Genomic DNA, 18,057 nt, shown 5'->3' on the forward strand with positions numbered 1-18,057 from the left:
AAACCTTCTGTCTACATGCTTTAACCAATTTCCATACTTAACAAATGGTTCAAAAACCCCAATTGTCTCCATGTCTGGATTTTCTTTCTAGTTCTTTCCAAACCTCCGACCCAGACTATAGAGCACACGGTTTCCCTCGATATACTATTCCAACCATTCCTTTTCATTATCTCTTCTTGACTTTAATTCATATTCTTCTGAACTAGAGTCACATAGCTTATACAGCTACATAAACCACAGATATGATTCTACTTTGCACAATACATTTTCCATTTCAAGGTGCTAATATTGAACATTTCTTGATTATAACTGCTAACACTATAGAGCAGGCAGCCATTCAAAAATCCCTTAACCGAATTACAGTATTCCCTGCCCCCCTTCTTTGAATAGAGTAAGCTGAATAAATTTTATAGAGAGACGGTCCTAGATCCTTTCTGGGGGGGTTGATGATCTATTCTTAAATCCTTAGACATCCCATAATTTTCTGTAATAACTAACATTATCAGAATCTATATTGATAAACTCCTGAAGCTGTAATGATGCCATATCATTCTAGAAAAGGATTAACTATTTACTTTCCCCTATATGGGCATATCTTCATAACCACATTATATACTTTAGGATTAAATTGACTCTCTTGTGTTTCTGAAATTTATTTTCCACAACTTTTTCAAATTAAGCATTTCTTTCTATAATTTCTTTGTTTAACATATTTGGTAATATTCGCTGTCTCTTTCCTGTTTCTTTAACTTCAAAATAAGGTCCCTTTTTAACACTTACTTTACTAATTCTTCCTGAAGTAATTCTCTCTCTTCTGAAAGGGGGAGGGAGGGGGAAACACCGACAGCCCAGAATCACGGAAAACAGGGAAGAGAAGGGAACATAAACAAGGAATTGGGGGGGAGCCTTCTCATAATAGTAAAATAACAAGGTGAGTAGTTTGGCCTTAGTCAATTTAACACCAAAACCCATTCCTTTTTTTAAATAAAAATAAAAAATCTCTCTAGGAAGTGCTTAAGAGACAACTCAGGGGTGAGGAGGGAGGGATCATATTACCCATTGTAACACGGGCAGAAAGCAGGCTCAAGGGGAGAGCCAATGAGAGCATTAGATGAACACTGCCTAAAAATCTAGGTAACCAAAATAACAAAGCAATTTAAATGAGACAACCCAAAGACATTTTTAGGGGAACTTTTCTCCCCATCTAACAAATCAATAGAAGAACCCAAACACACAGATAATAGACAACCTAAACACATAAGGACAGATGAGGTACAAGCACAGATTACACAAATGCAACAGAATTTTACAAACATATCAACACATATCAACAAGCACAGGCCAATGGCAAATTCTTAACATCTGAGGAATGCTGTGAGGGGAGATTTCAGTGTTGCATCCAGCCATCTCTCCCTCCCAAAGGCCAACCAAATGCATTCCTTGCTATCACAAAGAGCACCCAAAAGAGGGAACCTGGACATCACATCTGATATGGAATTCCCCTGCACCCCAATGTCTAGACCCAGAACCAGAACAAGCTTACCTCAGGAGGTGTAACACTTAGGCCAAATGGGGGATTGCAGTCGAGGAGAGGTTCATACTAAGACTACCTAGTACTGAGGCCCTGGAACATCCTCAGGGGCCGGTTCCCCTAGGAAAGGGAGAGACAGTCGGTTCAAACCTAAACCCAAGGCTCCCGTGGTCTCCTGTGGTGACACAAAACACCAAGATCTCACTGGGGCCTCCAAATGCTGAACCCAAAGAGCAAGACAGAGACCAAAATTTGATAAGTTTGGAGATTTTTCATTTCCAGGGACTGCCTGGGGATGAAGAGTACCCAAATCAGACAGTCCTTGAGTGTTCAGGGGATAGGGTTTTAAGAGTGTTTGGAGGGGGGTACTGAGAGCAAGCAGGAGACAGAAGCAAAGACAGTGGTTAGATATATGTAAACATGGTAAAACATATGTAAACATGTTGCCGGATAGATAGGGGACTAGATAGAGTGAGAGTCTCTGTGTTCTGTCTGAACATGGTTCCTGAGATGGAGGGAGTCACATATTCCAGGGCTTCCCACAGGTTTAAGGGAATTGAATTTACTATCTTATGGTTTCAGCCACATCTGGGGAAGGGGAGGCAGTCCTGGGAGGAAGTCAGAATTTTACAGATACAGCAAGATAATGAAGCTAACAAGGGTGCTTTGTGAATCTTAGACAAATTTATGGTCTATCGGTGACTCCCAGAGCCAAGCATTTGGGGCATGTCCGATTATTTTCAAACCCAAAGGCACCCAGCCAAAGTTATATTTCTGAGGAGTTTCTTGGGGCCAAGAAAGGTGTCAAGGACCCCTTCTATACAGGGATTACACAAATACTGATATTGTACTTCGGTGGGTATATCTTGTCTAGATTCTTTTGCTATGTTAATGTTGTATTTTACCAGCTGGAGGTGCCGTCTTTATTTTTCCTTCAAGTTTAGAATATAGGATATTTGCCTTGGTGTCACATACCCACCAAATTGGTGGGAGATAAAGTGTTGTTTTTCTCGACATTTTATATTTTATTGGAAGAACCATTCAATGTACCTTTTCCCCATTGCTGTCTTCTTTTTGTCTTTTCCATCTCACAGGTGCCGAATCCATTGGGAACAGTCCCCTTCGTGACCCCCCAGCCCTTGATTTATGCACAGCCAGGCTTAAGCACCACTAATCCTTTTGCTCCTGTCTCTGGACCCCAGGTATGTTGGAGGTTGGAGAGGGAGCATATAAGCCAAAGTTGGGAGGGAACGGCGGTGGGGGGGGGGGGGCTGAACCCTAAATAGTAGCAAAGCACCTGGAGCTCATCAACACAGTACAAGAGGGCTTTGCTTTGGGTTCTTTCTTCATTAGATTTCTCAGTGTCCATGGGCAGGTCAACACCTTTTGTGTGCTCCTAGGATGCTCTTGCACCCCTTTTTTGGACAGGAAGGAACACTTATTCTGCTCTTTTCATTAGTAGACTTCATCAACCCCTCAGTGCCAGTCACACCACTGTGTAGAACTGGCCTGTTCTCATCACATCAGGGGGCTTCAAGTGGGCATTTTTCTTTTTTTTTAAGTCATAAAGATTTCTTTTCCTCCTTTCCCACCTCCCCCTGGCCACTGACCTGAAAAGAAGTAAAGAAGTGTATCGTAAAAGCACTTCAGGCAGAAGAAATTCCCACATCAGCAATGTCCCCAAATAGCTGTCCTCATCTGTCCTCTTTGGGAGGATGTAGGCAACATGTTCGTCATATGACGAACATCATTTTGTTGGTCAGACTTCCCAACATTAGCAGTCATTTGTCTTGTCAGTGTGGTCAGTATTTGAGATGTTATTCTTTTGCTTCTGCATCAATTTGGACTTGTGGTGGTTGTTGTGTCAACCAGAGTACTTAAATTGTTAAAGTTTGATTCTCTTTACAATATTAATGTTATTGTATAAATTGTTCTCCTGGGGGCAGCTAGGTGGTGTAGTGGATAGAGCACCGACCTTGGAGTCAGGAGTACCTGAGTTCAAATCCTGCCTCAGACACTTAATAATTACCTAGCTGTGTGGCCTTGTGCAAGTCACTTAACCCCACTGCCTTGCAAAAAACTAAAAAAATTGTTCTCCTGGTTCTGTCCACTTTATTTTATATCAGTTCATACAAATCTTCCCAGGCTTTTCTGAAACCATCCCCCTCATCATTTCTTATAGCATGGTAGTAATCAGAGTCATAAACTGCAACTTGTTCAGCCATTCCTTAATTGATGTCCACCTCAGTTTCCAGTCCTTTGCCACCACAGAGTTGCCATGAATATTTTTGATACAAATGAATCAATCCTTTTCCTCGTTTTTAAATAAATGTCTTTTGGGGGGATATAGACCTGAAAGTGGTATCACTGAGTCAAAGAGCATTCACAGTGTAGGTTGGGGGCAGAGTTCAAAATTACCATCCAGAATGGCTGGAACTGTTCCTAACTCCACCAATAGTCCTTTGATGCTCCTGTTTCCCATAGCCCCTCCAACATTGGTCATTTTTTTCTTTTTCATCAACTTTGGTAACTTGATGGGTGTGAGGGAATCCGGAGATATGTTTAGGGTTAGCCCTCCAAGTTGTTTTAATTTTCATTTCTCTAATTATTAGTGAATTGGGCACTGTTTTCATTTGGCTCTAGAGATAGCAGATTTTAACAAGTAGTGAGGTCTCCTTCCATAAGAGGCTAAGATCTTTGAGTTTATTTTCTGTTTTGGCACCTAATCTGGTCTATTGATCAATCTCTTTTTCTTACCAAATTTTTTTTTTAACAGATACAGCTTTGTAGTGTAGTTTGAAATCTGGTTCTGCTAAACTCCCTTCCTTCCCATTTGTTTCATTGTTTCATTTGACATTCTTTACTTTTTGTTCCTCTATTTAAATTTTGTTATTACTTTGTTGTGAAACTCAAATACAAATGGGGATCACTGATCCATACATAAGGATTCCTGTGGGCCTCATATTGACTTGCTTTTAAAATGTAATGTTACCTTTGTGAAATATTTGCAATTTTACTTAAATCTAATTCAGTTGAGCTGTGTGTTTGCCGCCTCTGTCAAGTAATTCTTGATTGTTTTGGCATGGAATAAGGGAATTTATTTAGGGAATGTTGTCATATTGATGATGTTGGCTCAGCCTAAGCTTGGACCTGATTTTCACTTCTTGGTAATTTCCCTCCCTGGAGGTAGTGGCAGATGGCCATGATTCTCCTGGAAAGCCTGCATTTTGTCTGTTTTTCCCCATTGACATAGACATAGAGGTATACTTTCTATCATTCCCTTTTTCTCTGACAACATTGAGACTTTCCTTGTAATAAAGAAAAACAATCCGATATATAGGGTTACCATGAATGATGGGGAATGGTGGAGACTGATAGTCCCACATCCTCCACAATTCTTTCAGCTAAAGGATTTTTTCTCCAAGTTTGACCATCAGTTATAAGAATCACCTTGCTGGCTGTCTCTTGGCTCTCTGTGACCTCGAATATCTAAATAATTAAAAAAACTACTTTTTAAATACCTTTGATGTTTCTGAGTTAATGGGTATTCCTGGGCAGTAAGAAATGAAAAAAGGGATGGATTCAGGAAAAAAAAAACCTTGGAAGATGTGTAAATTGAACCAGAATAAAATAAACAGAATCCCAAGAACCATTGGTCCAAAGCCAATGGCAACATAAAGAAAGAACGATTCTGATCAAATCATGGCTAATCTCATCTCCAGAGGAACCAGGATGAAGCATGTTGGACTCGGGCAGAGTAAGATGGGCTTTTTGTGACATGGCTAGTTGAGGCATTTGCTTGCTTGAGTCTTCAGATTTGAGACAAGGGTAGGGGGAAATTGAGGGGTATGGGAGGGTTAGCAACAGTGATGATAAAGGGCCTTAAGCAGAGAAGAGAATGAACCCAAAGAAGTGTGGAGGACACCATGGAAAAGCAGGTCAACTTTGTACCTGTTATGTTGAAATGATTATATACTTTACAAACATCAGTAGACAAACTAGTTGGTCAGGTTAGCACAATAACAACCACCACCATCAAAACCTCTGGTGCCCCCTCCCCTCCATCAGTGATGACCTGACTGATTTCACAGAACAGTTTGTCCTGTACTCACTTTTTTATGATTTCTCTGGTCTTTTGTTCTTCGAGATGAAATTTTAAATTATTTTTCCTTCTTCTATTAACTAGCCCTTTGGTGGTTTGATTTAGCCTGCCACTGAATCTGTAAAGCAATTTAGGTAGTATTATCATTTTTGTTATCTTAGACCAACTCTGATTAATTAATAATTTTTTAACTATTTGTATTTCTTTCTGAAAAATTGGGTTCTCTTGGTAATATACCGAAAAGTGGATGATTTTTTGTGGCTTTATTTATATCCTGTTACTTTACTGAAGTTACTGTTTCAATTTTTTTGTTAATGTTTTAGGGCATGGGTGGCCAACCTTTTCGCTCTCTTGGGATGCCTCACCCAAGAAAAACGTATCATATAGAATTTAATATTTCTTTCTGACTCCAATGTAATGCATATTCCCAATGAGTATAATAATAAACTGTAATAATGCCACATGAATGGGCTTTGAGGACTGTATGTGGCCCCTTGGGTTGCATATACCTGCTTTAGGATTTTTAAGATCATATCATACGCAAAAAAGAGATCATTTTGTTGCCTTTTTGTCTGTGCTGCTTCTCTTAATTTCTTTCTCTTGTCTTAATGTTCGAGCTAGCATTTCTAGAAATATGTCAAATAATTGAACTATTTCAAATAATATGGTACTTTGCCCCTCCCAGAGAGCCATCTAACAGAGAATGTTTTAAAAGAAAAAAAAAGGATGAAGAGAAAAGAATCAGCAAGGCTCATTAATACATCGAAAAAATCTGAAAATATTTGATGTTCTACAAAGGAATAGAAGGGGTATCTTCTCATCTCATCTATTCTCTGTGACTTCCCAACATTCACTTTTTGATTGTTCTGTGGTTTGTTTCTGGATTATTCTTTTCATTGACATTGTAGTCATTGTGTAGCTTGTTTTCTTGACTCTGCTGACTTACCTCTGTTCATGTAGATCTTTCCGGGCTTCTCGGTATGTATCACATCCATCATTTCTTACAGCACAGTTGTATTTTTCATGTATTCATGGATCACAATATAGTGAACCATTCCCCAACCAATGGGCATCTGCCCTGTTTCCAATTTATTGTTATCACAAAAACTGCTGCTCTAACTTTGTGATTGTATATAAGGACTTTATTTTTTATCAATGGCCTCCTTGTGGGATATGCCTAGTAATTGAATTTCTGGGTCAAAAGGTATGGGCATTTTCGCCACTTTATTTGCACAATTCCAAATCGCTTTCTGAAGCAATTTGTACCACTTCACAACTCCACCAATGCACAGTGTGCCTGTATTTCCACCACCCCCCAACATGGATTTTTGTGATGTTAGCCAATTTGTTGGCTCTAGGGAAAACTTTCCAGTGTTTGAGGTTTGCATTGCTCTTATTTTTAGTGATTTGGAACAACACACATACATATAAAATATACATAATGTGTGTGTGCGTGTGTGCCCACGTATGTATGCACAAGGGCAGCTAGATGGTGCAGTGGATAAAGCACTGGCCTTGGAGGCAGGAGGATGGAAGTTTGACTCTGACATCAGACACTTGATACTATGTGACCCTGGGCAAGTCACTTCACCCTGATTGTCTCACATCCAGGGCCATCTCCCATCTTCCTGATTCCTCTCTGGCCACTGGACCCAGATGGCTCTGGAGGAGAAAGTGAGGCTGGTGACTTAGCCCAGCCCCCCCTCACTTCAGTCCATTTCATGTGCTTGTCATGGCATCACCTCCCTGATGGCATGGGTTTCTTTGAAAATGCAGGACAAACTTTTTTATATGTGTGCATATCGATAGATACACATATATGCCTACACTTCCAAGAAAAGCCCAAATAAGATCAGGAAGAGTCATAGATGACTGAAAAGTGATAAGGATATGCATACACACATATAATACAAATCATACATATCCATATAGCTCTATATATTTGTAGATACATACACACACACATGTGCGTGTGCATCTTAGTTATCTATATCTTGGATAACAGCCTTACCTGAGAAATCTGATACTAACTTTTCCCCCTTTGACCATTTCTTTCCCTATCCTAGATGCATTCCTTTGGTTTCTTTAGTTTTTCAATCTCATGTAATTAAATTGTGTTGTCTTTATCTCTTTTTGGCATCCCAATCTACACCTTATCCATGGTTGTGTGAGGCACAAACGTCTCCATCTTTGTTGTTACCCTTAAGTATTCAGGCCACATATTCAGTCTGAATTGAGTGGAAAATATGGTGTTTGCACTCAGATGGGTCAATGGCTCTCTTTGGCCAGTAGCTTTTACCAGACAGAGTCCTTTCTCAAGTCATTTGTTTCTAAGTTATTTCTGATTCTCCCTCATCTGTCTAGACTTTGATGACTGCCAATTTAAGGACTGGAAGCACCATTCCCTTTTCATTTTTATCTTTTTTTAAATTTCCCTTGAGATTCTAGATATTTTGATTTTCTAAAGAATCTTATTTTATGAAATTCTATAAAGTATCCCTTTGATCATTTGTTTGGCATAGCATTAAAACTATAAATTAATTCTAGCAATCCACTATTCATAATGTTTTTCAGATAAGAGGCTACTGCATTTTGTCAAAAGCTTCTATTAATAGTGTTATTATTTATATTGTTTTTATTATTAGTATAATCTAGTTAGAGTTTTCCTGATAGTGAAGCAGCTCTGCATTCCTGGTATAAATCCAGTGCTTTTTAACGGGCTGTAGCCGCTCTGCTAATATTTTATTCAATAGTTTTGATATTCATTGGAGATGATGACCTATAGGTTTCCTTCCATCTTGGTTTAGCTATCAAGACCACATATGTGTCATAGAAGGATACCATTTTTTCCAATTTCCGCAAACTAATAACATTGGAATTAATGTTTCATGGAATGCTTGATAGAATTTGTTTGAAATCCATTTCCCCCCATTATATACCTTGTTTATTTTTTTTCCTGAGAAAAATCTGGTTTTTGTTCACTTAATCTAGATAGTTTATATTTTTATAAATATTCATCTATTTTATTTTTATCTGTTTTTTGGCATATTTTTGAGGAAAACTCATTTTTAATCATTTATTTTATATATTCTAGACCAATGCTTTCTAAGATAAGAAGTTGCCTTCCAGCTTTGGCAGAGGGAGTTTCCTCATCTTGAGGTTACCAATATGAAAACAAAATCAAAACCATTATAGATTCGGTTCCTGTTTTTCTTCCTAGTTTTTTAAGTTGCATGCCCATTTGACTCATCTGTTCTTTCTCTCTGTTTTGATCAAGGTGTTGGGGATATAAATTTTCTCCTTAGGTAGGGCTACTTTGTTTGCCTCACAAAAGTTTTTATTGTCTAATTGTCATTTTCCTTGATTGTTATCTATTACTTCAGTGATTTCTTTTTTGATACACCAGGTCTTTAGGATTAAATTATCAGTTTTCATTCTTTTCTTTCAAATGCCCTTGACTGATTATAGTTTTTATTGCATTGGAATCAGTAAAAGATGGTTATTATTTCTGTTTATCTACATCATTATGAAGTTTTAATGCCATAAAATACAGTATTTTATATAGGTGTTATGCATAGTGAAGAAAAAAACCAAAACAACCAAATCTTCAGCAATCACCAGAAGTTTGTTATATTATTCAGGTCCTTCTTTCTTGATTGTTTTTGTTTCAGGATTTTGTTGCTGGGTCTTTTTAGTTTGAAAGGGGAACACTGAAACCTCAGGTTGTCTGCTTGTTCTCTATTTCTCCTTTTAATTTGATTAATTTTCCCTTGAACCATTTTGATGCTATACCATTTGGTGTTCATGTTAGGTATTGATATATCTGAATGTCTATGGTGCCTTGAAGCGGAATGTAGTTCTCCTGCTTCTCTCAACTGCATCTATTTTTTTCTGTTGCTTTGTCTAAAATCATGACTTCCTCCATTTTAAAAATTTACCTGAGGCCTAATAAAAACCTGCTCCAGCCACTCATTTTAATTTTGTGTGAATCTTTTTTGTTTCAGGTATATTTCTTGTAAACAGCACATTCTGCTTTCTAATCCACTCTGCTGCTCTCCTCCACTTTATGGGAGAACTCATCCTATTCCTGTTTGTTAATTCTTTCTTTCTTCCCATCATCTCCTCTTGTACTTGTTCCTCTCTCCTTCTCCCCATTTCTAAAGAAGACAGTAGTGAAGGAAAGGGTTCAACACAAGTCATCTGTCATTGGAAGGTGGTCTGCTTCCTCGAAGTTCTTCCCTATACCCAGCCAGACCCTTTCATTGGTTCTTGCACTTTCATTTTCATCCTCCTTAGGAGACATCCTTCAAAAGTGAAATATTTAAAGTTCCCTCAACCAGAGATGTGCTGGGTCTTATCCACAGGCTTTCTGAAAGAGGGGCTTTGACTGGATCTGGGAATGCCTAATTTTGCAATTCCCTGGAGTAATGCATCTTCAAGGAAGGAGTCTTGCTAATAAAATGACTAAAGCCAGGAAAGAAGCTGAGAGCTTTGTGCAGTTTAATGATGATGATGATGATGATGATGATGGTAATGGTGATAATATTAATAGCTACTATTTAGGTTAGGTGCTGTTATTATCTCTGCAAGGAGTAGAGTACAGGGCCTGAAGTCAGAAAGACCTGAATTCAAATCCAGCCTTAGGTGTTTCCTGGCTGTGAGTCTTGCTGTTTGCAAATCCCTTCACCTCCACTTGCCGTAATCAGTAGCTCCTACCTTCCAGGGTTATTGTGAGGATCCAGTGAGGTGATATTTGTAAAGTTCAGGATCTGGCACCATGAAATAACTATTCCCTCCCTGTCTTCCCATTTTACAGATGACAAAACTAAGGCTGAGAGAGGTTAAATCACTTGCCCAAGATCACACAGCTAGTAATTATCTGCCACAGAGTTAATTTGATTTTACATCTTCCTGAAGTGGAGCCCAGTATTCTGTGCACTCAGCTGCCTGGATTCAATTCAAGATTTTCTATTTGGCTTAAGAATTCTTTGCTCCGGTGTGACATCCATAGTGCTGTCAGAGATTTGAAACTGGGAAGACTCGAGATCATCTAGTCTGACCCTCTCATTTTACTAATGAGGAAATTGAGATCCCAAGAGGGAAACTGACCTTGACTTGCTTAAGGTCCCATTTCAAGTAACAGCCTAGCTAGGAGCCTTCTCAGTCCAGACGTATCTTCTACCTGATCTAGATGGAGATTTCAGTTTTTCTCCTCTTGTTTTAAGGGCTATTGAGACCTGAGGAGCCCACAAACAGCTGATAGTTGGAGTTTGTGAAAAAAAAATCCTAGTGCTTGGTTAACTTCACATTAGAAAAAATGGGCTAAAATGATTTACTTTTCATATCTCTCTCTCCCCTCCTGTCTCTCTCCTCTGGTTCTCTTTGTCCCTATTGCTTCTCTCTCTCTCTCTCTCTCTCTCTCTCTCTCTCTCTCTCTCTCTCTCTCTCTCTCTCTCTCTCTCCCCCTCCCCCTCTCTCCCCCCTTCTCCCTCCATTTCTCTGTCCCTCTCTCCCTCTGTTATTTCCCCTCCTCCCCACTCCCAGCATTTCTCACAGAACCAGTTCATGTAGAGCTCCAAGGGCAGGAGATGTGTTAACAACTCACCAGTGGCACAAGGAAGAAGAGACCGGACCATCAACTGCCATTGGGTAGCATAGGGTTAGAACTAGAACATGCTCATCCAGTGGAATAAAAAATAACTGAAGCCCAGCACTCTTGAGATTGTTATTGATCATCATTGTGGTGTGAAATCCAGTTTTTTTTTTTAACTTGAGCAACCTTTCAAAGGCAAGTAAAGGTTTTTTAGGTAAAAATAACCTTTAAGGTGGGGGAAGGAGGTCGGGGAAGGAGAGGGAGGATAAAAGATGGCCATTATCCACTTGCAAATGGGCCAGCCAGAGATGGGGAGTGGAATATTGCATTTGGTTTTCAATATACACAGGTTTCTCCCAGAGAGCACAGCCACATACACACATACACACAACTCCCTGAGGGAGTTGAATCTGACCATTTGGAGAGTAGCAGGAAACTATTTTCTTAGGACCTTCCTTTACAGTGAACCCTCCAAATGATCCAGATTCTTTTGCTGTTCTTAAATTTATCATACTAGACATCTTCAGTGTCTGGATTTGGGACCAGGGTCTTTGTTAACAGATTTATCCTTGTTTATTTTTTTTTTGTAGGAGGTTTAGCTGTTTTGAACAGTTGAATTCTTTTTAAAATACAATATTAATGAGCTTAACACATGGGGACATTAGGGTTTCCGTGCTATATCATTTTGTATGCCACGTTAAAGAGATTATTTTGAAACAAATAAATATGTAAATACAATCTTTGAAACATATTTCTGTAATGCTACACTCTTAAAAATAGCTTCTTAAGGAATTCACACAGCTTTTACACAGGGTAGCACCTTTAAACAAGAATGAACCAAATGTCAATGCCACTATCTAGGTAGTTATATATAAATGAAATGATTTAGAAAATGAAAAATTTTAAATGACTACTTAATGATAAGGGCTACTTAGATAATAAAAGGTTTAGCTACATTAAACAGAACTTAGTATGCAAATTTTCTCATTTTCAAAACCTGCTTTTGGACCTTTAGAGAACAACACAGGGAAAATATTTCAGTTTAATTAACAAATGAGTATTAATTCCATAACTATCCCCTGGGGATTATTAATATTATTATTATTATCATTATTATTATTATCATTGTCTACACCCTACAATCTGGTGGTATCTTGTTTTTGGACAGTGCCCTGTATGGATCTAGTTGGTCCCATTATCCCAGTTTTAAGTCTTTTGACACTTTTCTTTCCAAAGTTTCTGTCTTTGAAGTGTACTGTATGTTCATTTTTTTTTCTTTTAGATTTTTCAAGGCAAATGGGGTTAAGTGGCTTGGCCAAGGCCGCATGGCTAGGTAATTATTAAGTGTCGTGAGGTTGGATTTGAACCCAGGTACTCCTGACTACAAGGCCAGTGTTCTATTCACTGCGCCACCTAGCTGCCCTATATGTTCATTTTTGAGGTATTAAATGCCCACACACAGAAGCAGATGTGTGAATTTAAGCATTTAAAAATCATTTTTATAGCCATATGCATTTGTGATTTCTAAATACTAACTAGAGCTGAATGAATTTGAATGTTTACTGGCTTCATGACTTTTCTAAAAATATATCTTACTTCATTATGGGTTCAACCATCTCACAGGATCCAGGCTGGCTGGCTTCTTAGGTGACCTGCACCCCAGTGGTCACCTTGCCATTTACAAAGACTTTTCCTTCCTTCATAATTGTCTCCACTTTATACCTCTACCCCACGGTATAGCTAGCTTTTTTTTTTAAGGTTTTTTTTTTTTTTGCAAGGCAATGGGGTTAAGTGGCTTGCTCAAGGCCACATGGCTAGGTAATTAAGTGTCTGAGGCCAGATTTGAACTCAGGTCCTCCTGACTGCAGGGCCAGTGCTCTATCCACTGTGCCACCTAGCTGCCCTATAGCTAGCTTCTTTCCAAGTTCAACTCAAATACTCTCCTCTCAATTACTTTTTGGCGTTTTTGTTGTTTTCTCCCAGTTGAATGGAGAATAGCATAAGGTAGGAGTTACCCTTCCACCTTTGTAAACCCAGTGCCTGATGCATACCGGGTCAGTTGTTTTCAGTCTTATGAGTTCTGTGAGGTTTTGTCAAAATTTTTTTTAAAATATCTTTAATTTAAACATGGTGTTAACGCACAGTGTTTAAGTTTCAAGAAAGAACCAAACAGAATTAGGTTAACATTAAAATTTCTCTAAGCTTAAAGATGACACAGGTATGTTTGGGGCTAGAAAACTGAATCCCAAAATGGATTCTGGAAGAGATTCTCTTTCCATTCCACTGTCAGATAGTGCAATCTGAAAAGCTACTTCTGGCATCAAAGGAGTGGTTCTCAACTTTCAGGGTGGGGCGGGGAATATGAGACTACCTCCTAGGAGGTACATCCCAGGGGACATGCCAGGAGGAATGAGTCCTCCCAACTCAGGATCTTTTGCCCCTTATCCGTTATGCCAAGACTTCCACAAAGCATGTGAATCTTCCCCTCCAGCATGTCAGCGATACCATTGGTACAACTGGGAGGTTCATATTTGTTATTAGAGGTCATGTCTGACTCTTGGTGACTCCATTTGGGGCTTTTTTTTTTTTTTTTTTTGGTTTTTGGCTGGACAATGGGGTGAAGTGGCTTGCCCAAGGCGGGAAAGCTAGGTAATGGTTATAAGTGTCTGAGGCCGGATCTGAACTCGGGTTCTCCCGACTCAAGGGCCGGTGAAATATCCACTGCACCAGCCAGCCGCCCCCATTTGGGGCTTTCTTTGGAAAGACAGTGGAGTGGTTGACAGATGAGGACATTTCAATGGCTCGCCCAGGACAACGCACGTGTGAGGCTGCCTAGGAAGCCGGGTCTTGCTGAGGCTAGGTGCTCTATTCAACTGTGCCCATTGGAGTTTGTCCTCCATTTCCAAAGAGGACCATGACCCGGGGAGGTCGTGCCACGAAAAGCACAAGGAATGGAGTTGAGTGGGGGTGGGCAGCCTCCCTTTCTCCTCCAGAGCCATCTGGGTGCAGTGGCCAGGGAGGAATCGGGACGATTGGAGGTGGCACGAGGCGGTCGGGGTCACACGGGGCCCAGCTAGCTAAGCACTGCCCTTGATGCACCCAGGAGGGCCTTCATGAACGCTTGCTGTGCGGACCATTCGCCGGTTTTTACCCAAGATAAAACAGAGCCTGCCCTCGGCCTCGGTGTCTTCATTTGTCACCACGGGCATAATGAACCGGGGTTCAGCGGGGGGGGGGGGGGGGGGGGGGGGCTCAGCAGAAAGCCCGGGAGCAAGAGCTATCGGAGGCTGCAGGGGCGGGGTCTCCCCGGCCGCGGGGGAGGACTGCGGGAGGCCCGAGGCGGCCAGAACTTCCGGTCGCAGGCCCGCCTCCCCCCCCCCCCCCCCCCCCCGGCCTCCAGAGCTCGGGGCCCCTCTAGTCCCTCCTTTCCTTTCCCTTTCAGACCTTCGGGCCGCGTCCCGCCTCCTCGTGCCACGTGGCCGGCGACCAGCCAGTCGGCGGCCGGCAGCCGGGACAAGGAGCGCAGCCTCAGTCGCGGGCGGGAGCCAGCGGCCGCCTCTGATTGGAGCAGGCCTCGTGTCGTCTCCCGGAAGGGGCGGGGAACGGCCAAGATGGCGGCCGCCAAGGAGCACTCGGGGTCGGGAGACTCGGCGGGGGGAGTCGAGCGCCGCGGGCACCTGGGCATCCCGGAGGCCGTATTCGTGGTAAGGCGGCGGCGCGGACCGCGGGGCCCCTGGGCCCCTGGGGGACGCTCGGGCCTTCGGAACTCCGGGAGGCACGTGGGAGCCCCGCCTGGGCCGCGGGGCCGAGGGGAGAGTCAACTTGTGTCCTCCTGCCCCCCCCCCCGCCCCCAGCTCAGACCCGAGCGAGGCCGCCCTCCGGGCCACATGGAGGGGCGCGTGACCTAAAAGTCACCGAAAGGAAGCTCTCAGAGACCAGGCCGAGCGAAAGGAGGTTGGACTGGCTTTCGTGCTGATGCCAGAGGCAGCCCCCATCGGGATCGGGGGGGGGGGGCAATCTCCCTCGGGCCCTTTGTCCCCGAGGAAGTCCTGGCTGTGCTGCGAAGCAGGTGGCGGCATGAGACAGCTTGCCAGGGCCAGCCCGATGACAAGAACGGGAAGTTGCTTGGCTTCCCATTTCTTAGCGCCGGCTCCTGGCCCAGCCGCGCGGCTCTCTGTTTTGGGTCTGTGGCCGGCAAGGCTACCCCATGAGTGAATGAGCAGTGCGGTTTGGACATCTGATGGCAGCCCTGCCAAAGCCTATGTCCCCTGCCACCCTTCAGAAGCCAGTTTTAAATGCAAAAAGTAAAATAAAATACATGGAGGTCACCCTGGAGTTAGGAGAAGCTGAGTTCAAATCCGCCCTCCAGCACTTCTTAATGACCTTGCTGCGGGGTCTTGGGCAAGTCACTTCACCCCACTGCCTTGCCAAAAGCTCAAAAATAAATAAAATAGATGGAATTACAAAGTATATCGAATTACAGGTAGCAAAATACTGGGCAGGAAAGTGTAAGTCCAGACCCTACAGGAATAGGCCTATCCAGTCACCCCTAAGGCTGATTCATCACACACAGCTAAAAACAAAGAAAAGCTTAGGGTAAAAGCAGATCTGCCCTCTTGCGCTGGGGCCAGGGAGCCTTTTCAACATCCATCCAATTGTGTCTGTAAAATGAATTGGGGGCAGCTAGGTCACACAGTGGGTAGTGGGTAGAGCACCAGGCCCTGGAGTTAGGAGGACCTGAGTTCAAGCTCTAATTATCTAAGCTGTGCAACCTTGGACAAGTCACTTAACCCCATTACCTGAGATAAAAATTTTAAAAATGAATGCAGATTTAAAAAAATGAATATTTCAACCTTCCTCCCCCTCAAGCTGTGTTTCACAACATGACTGCTATTTCTCCCATTGTGACTTCTCTGTGGCATTAGACTCTTTATGTCCCCTCAGATTATAAACACCTTTATTGGGAATAGCAAGTGAAAAAAACAATCTAGTAAACTCATGCTTTTCAAGCATGAACTGGAATAATTGGTATTTTCACAACTGTTTGAATACCTAGAGACCCCCTTTCAGTGATTTGACAGCAGTTCTAACCTCCCTTACTCTTCTAAACATGATTTTTTTTTCCTGTCTGTATTCAATAATCTGAAATTTACATATAGTTTATTCCTGCTTTTGTGTCCACTTGGAATTCTAGGTCTTGGTCTTCACATTCCTGATTACCACAATCCCCTTCCTTCAAAATTCTCATTCTAGGAATCATTGTTTAATCTAATTTATTCCTTTGTGTCCCACCTCCATCTCATCCCCAATACTATGTACCTACATAAGACCCTTAAACATTTCATTTCTTCAGTATTCTATCTCCCTCAAAAAAATAAAAGTGACTGGACAAATCTTTTTATTTTCTACTTACGGATTGCCACCCCTACACACAGATGCCCTCAAAGAAAAATGTACTTTTCCACGATTTCCAAACATGATGCCCACCAAGTCTTTTGTTCCTCAGCTTATCCACACATGTATAAAAGAAACAGTGAAATTGAAACAAACTGGTTTCTTGCCATAGATGGTTTCCTGAATTTTTCCCTTTTAGGGAATCATCCATTCCATTCCTTACTTTATGATTGAGAAACTCTAATCTTCTGTTAATGCAGTTAGTTTAAAAATATCTAGTAAATAGAACCTAGAAGTGACAATATTGCCCCATCTCTGTCTCCTCCTAAACTTGTTTTTGTTTTGTGTATTTTGGAATGTTTTCTCTTTCAGGGAAGTCTCTCTTACTATCCACTAACTCCCTATCCTCTATTCCCTCCCCCAATTCTCCCAGAACCAATGCATTGGCTAAATTTGAAAACACTTCTCCTTCTGCACTCTGCTATGATGTGGGCAGGACTCTTTAGCACCATCAGTCTTGCAACTGGTCACTCTCTGGATCACAGTCTTATCATTTGAAAAATCATTTTTTTTTTTATAGCTCTTAGTTTTAGGTCATCTGCATCTCCTACCCACCTCCCCCTCCTAGAGAGCCTTCCTTTGCAATATTTTTTTAAAAAGAGGGAGAAAAGGAAAAAAAGGCTCTGTAAAATTATCCAGATTATGGGAAAGGTCTGATATGTTCTCCTCTGTTCAGTATTCTCATTTCACTCTGCATCTGTGCAGTCTTCCCAAATTTCTCAGAAATTCTTATAAAAGTATTCTATTGTATTTTTATATCACATTTTATTTACTTGTTCCTCAGTTGACAGATACAGTTTCTTTCCAGGCTTTTGCTAAAAAACTGTTTTAAATATCTTGCTGCAAATATATTTGGGTCCCTTCCCTTTGTCTTTTGTCTCTTTGGGCTATCTGCCTACCTGGAGTTCCAAATTGCTTTCCTAGAGTGATTGACCCCCCCAGAAAATCATGCCGAGTATTTGAAGGTCCTGTTTCAGTATGTCACTAGGGATGGATTCTAATCCCTCCGAGCTCACCATAATCAAAGAATCTTAAGTGATTAGTAGTCTAATCTTGGGTTCTGAACCTCAAGTCCATGATTGAGTTGTAAAAACTATTTTGGGAACTATTACAAACAGAATACATTTCTTTTGTATTCCTATGTATTTTAATTTTCACATTTAAATCCAGTGTTATGCAAAAGGACTCTTGGTTTCCCGGAATGGCCTGCCTAAAAGAGTCTGAAACAATGAAGGGTGTGAACCTTCCCTGTGGAGATTACATTCCCTATCAGAAATTACCACTCCTGGGCTAGTAGAGGGGCCTCTTATTCTCCAGCTGTCCAGTTCAGACCTTCAGTCTTCTGCCCTTTAAGGCTACACAGATGACTGGCTTTCT

At 41.4% G+C, this 18,057-nt stretch overlaps 1 protein-coding gene across 7 annotated transcripts in view; it reads left to right on the forward strand.

Moving 5' to 3' along the window:
* VBP1 (VHL binding protein 1) overlaps positions 1 to 18,057 on the forward strand; it is a 55,955-nt gene that overhangs the window by 28,145 nt on the left and 9,753 nt on the right. For 2 of the 7 annotated variants that reach the window (XM_074207630.1, XM_074207633.1), the window contains 2 exons: positions 2,626 to 2,733; positions 10,450 to 11,138. In XM_074207630.1, coding sequence (XP_074063731.1) covers positions 2,626 to 2,733; positions 10,450 to 10,527 — 186 coding nt within the window. In that variant the 3' untranslated portion in view covers positions 10,528 to 11,138. The other 5 variants (XM_074207631.1, XM_074207632.1, XM_074207637.1 and 2 more) reach the window with 5 other exon arrangements.

Source organism: Macrotis lagotis, chromosome X, assembly GCF_037893015.1.
Source record: "Macrotis lagotis isolate mMagLag1 chromosome X, bilby.v1.9.chrom.fasta, whole genome shotgun sequence".
In the NCBI taxonomy this organism is placed as follows: Eukaryota; Metazoa; Chordata; class Mammalia; order Peramelemorphia; family Peramelidae; genus Macrotis; species Macrotis lagotis.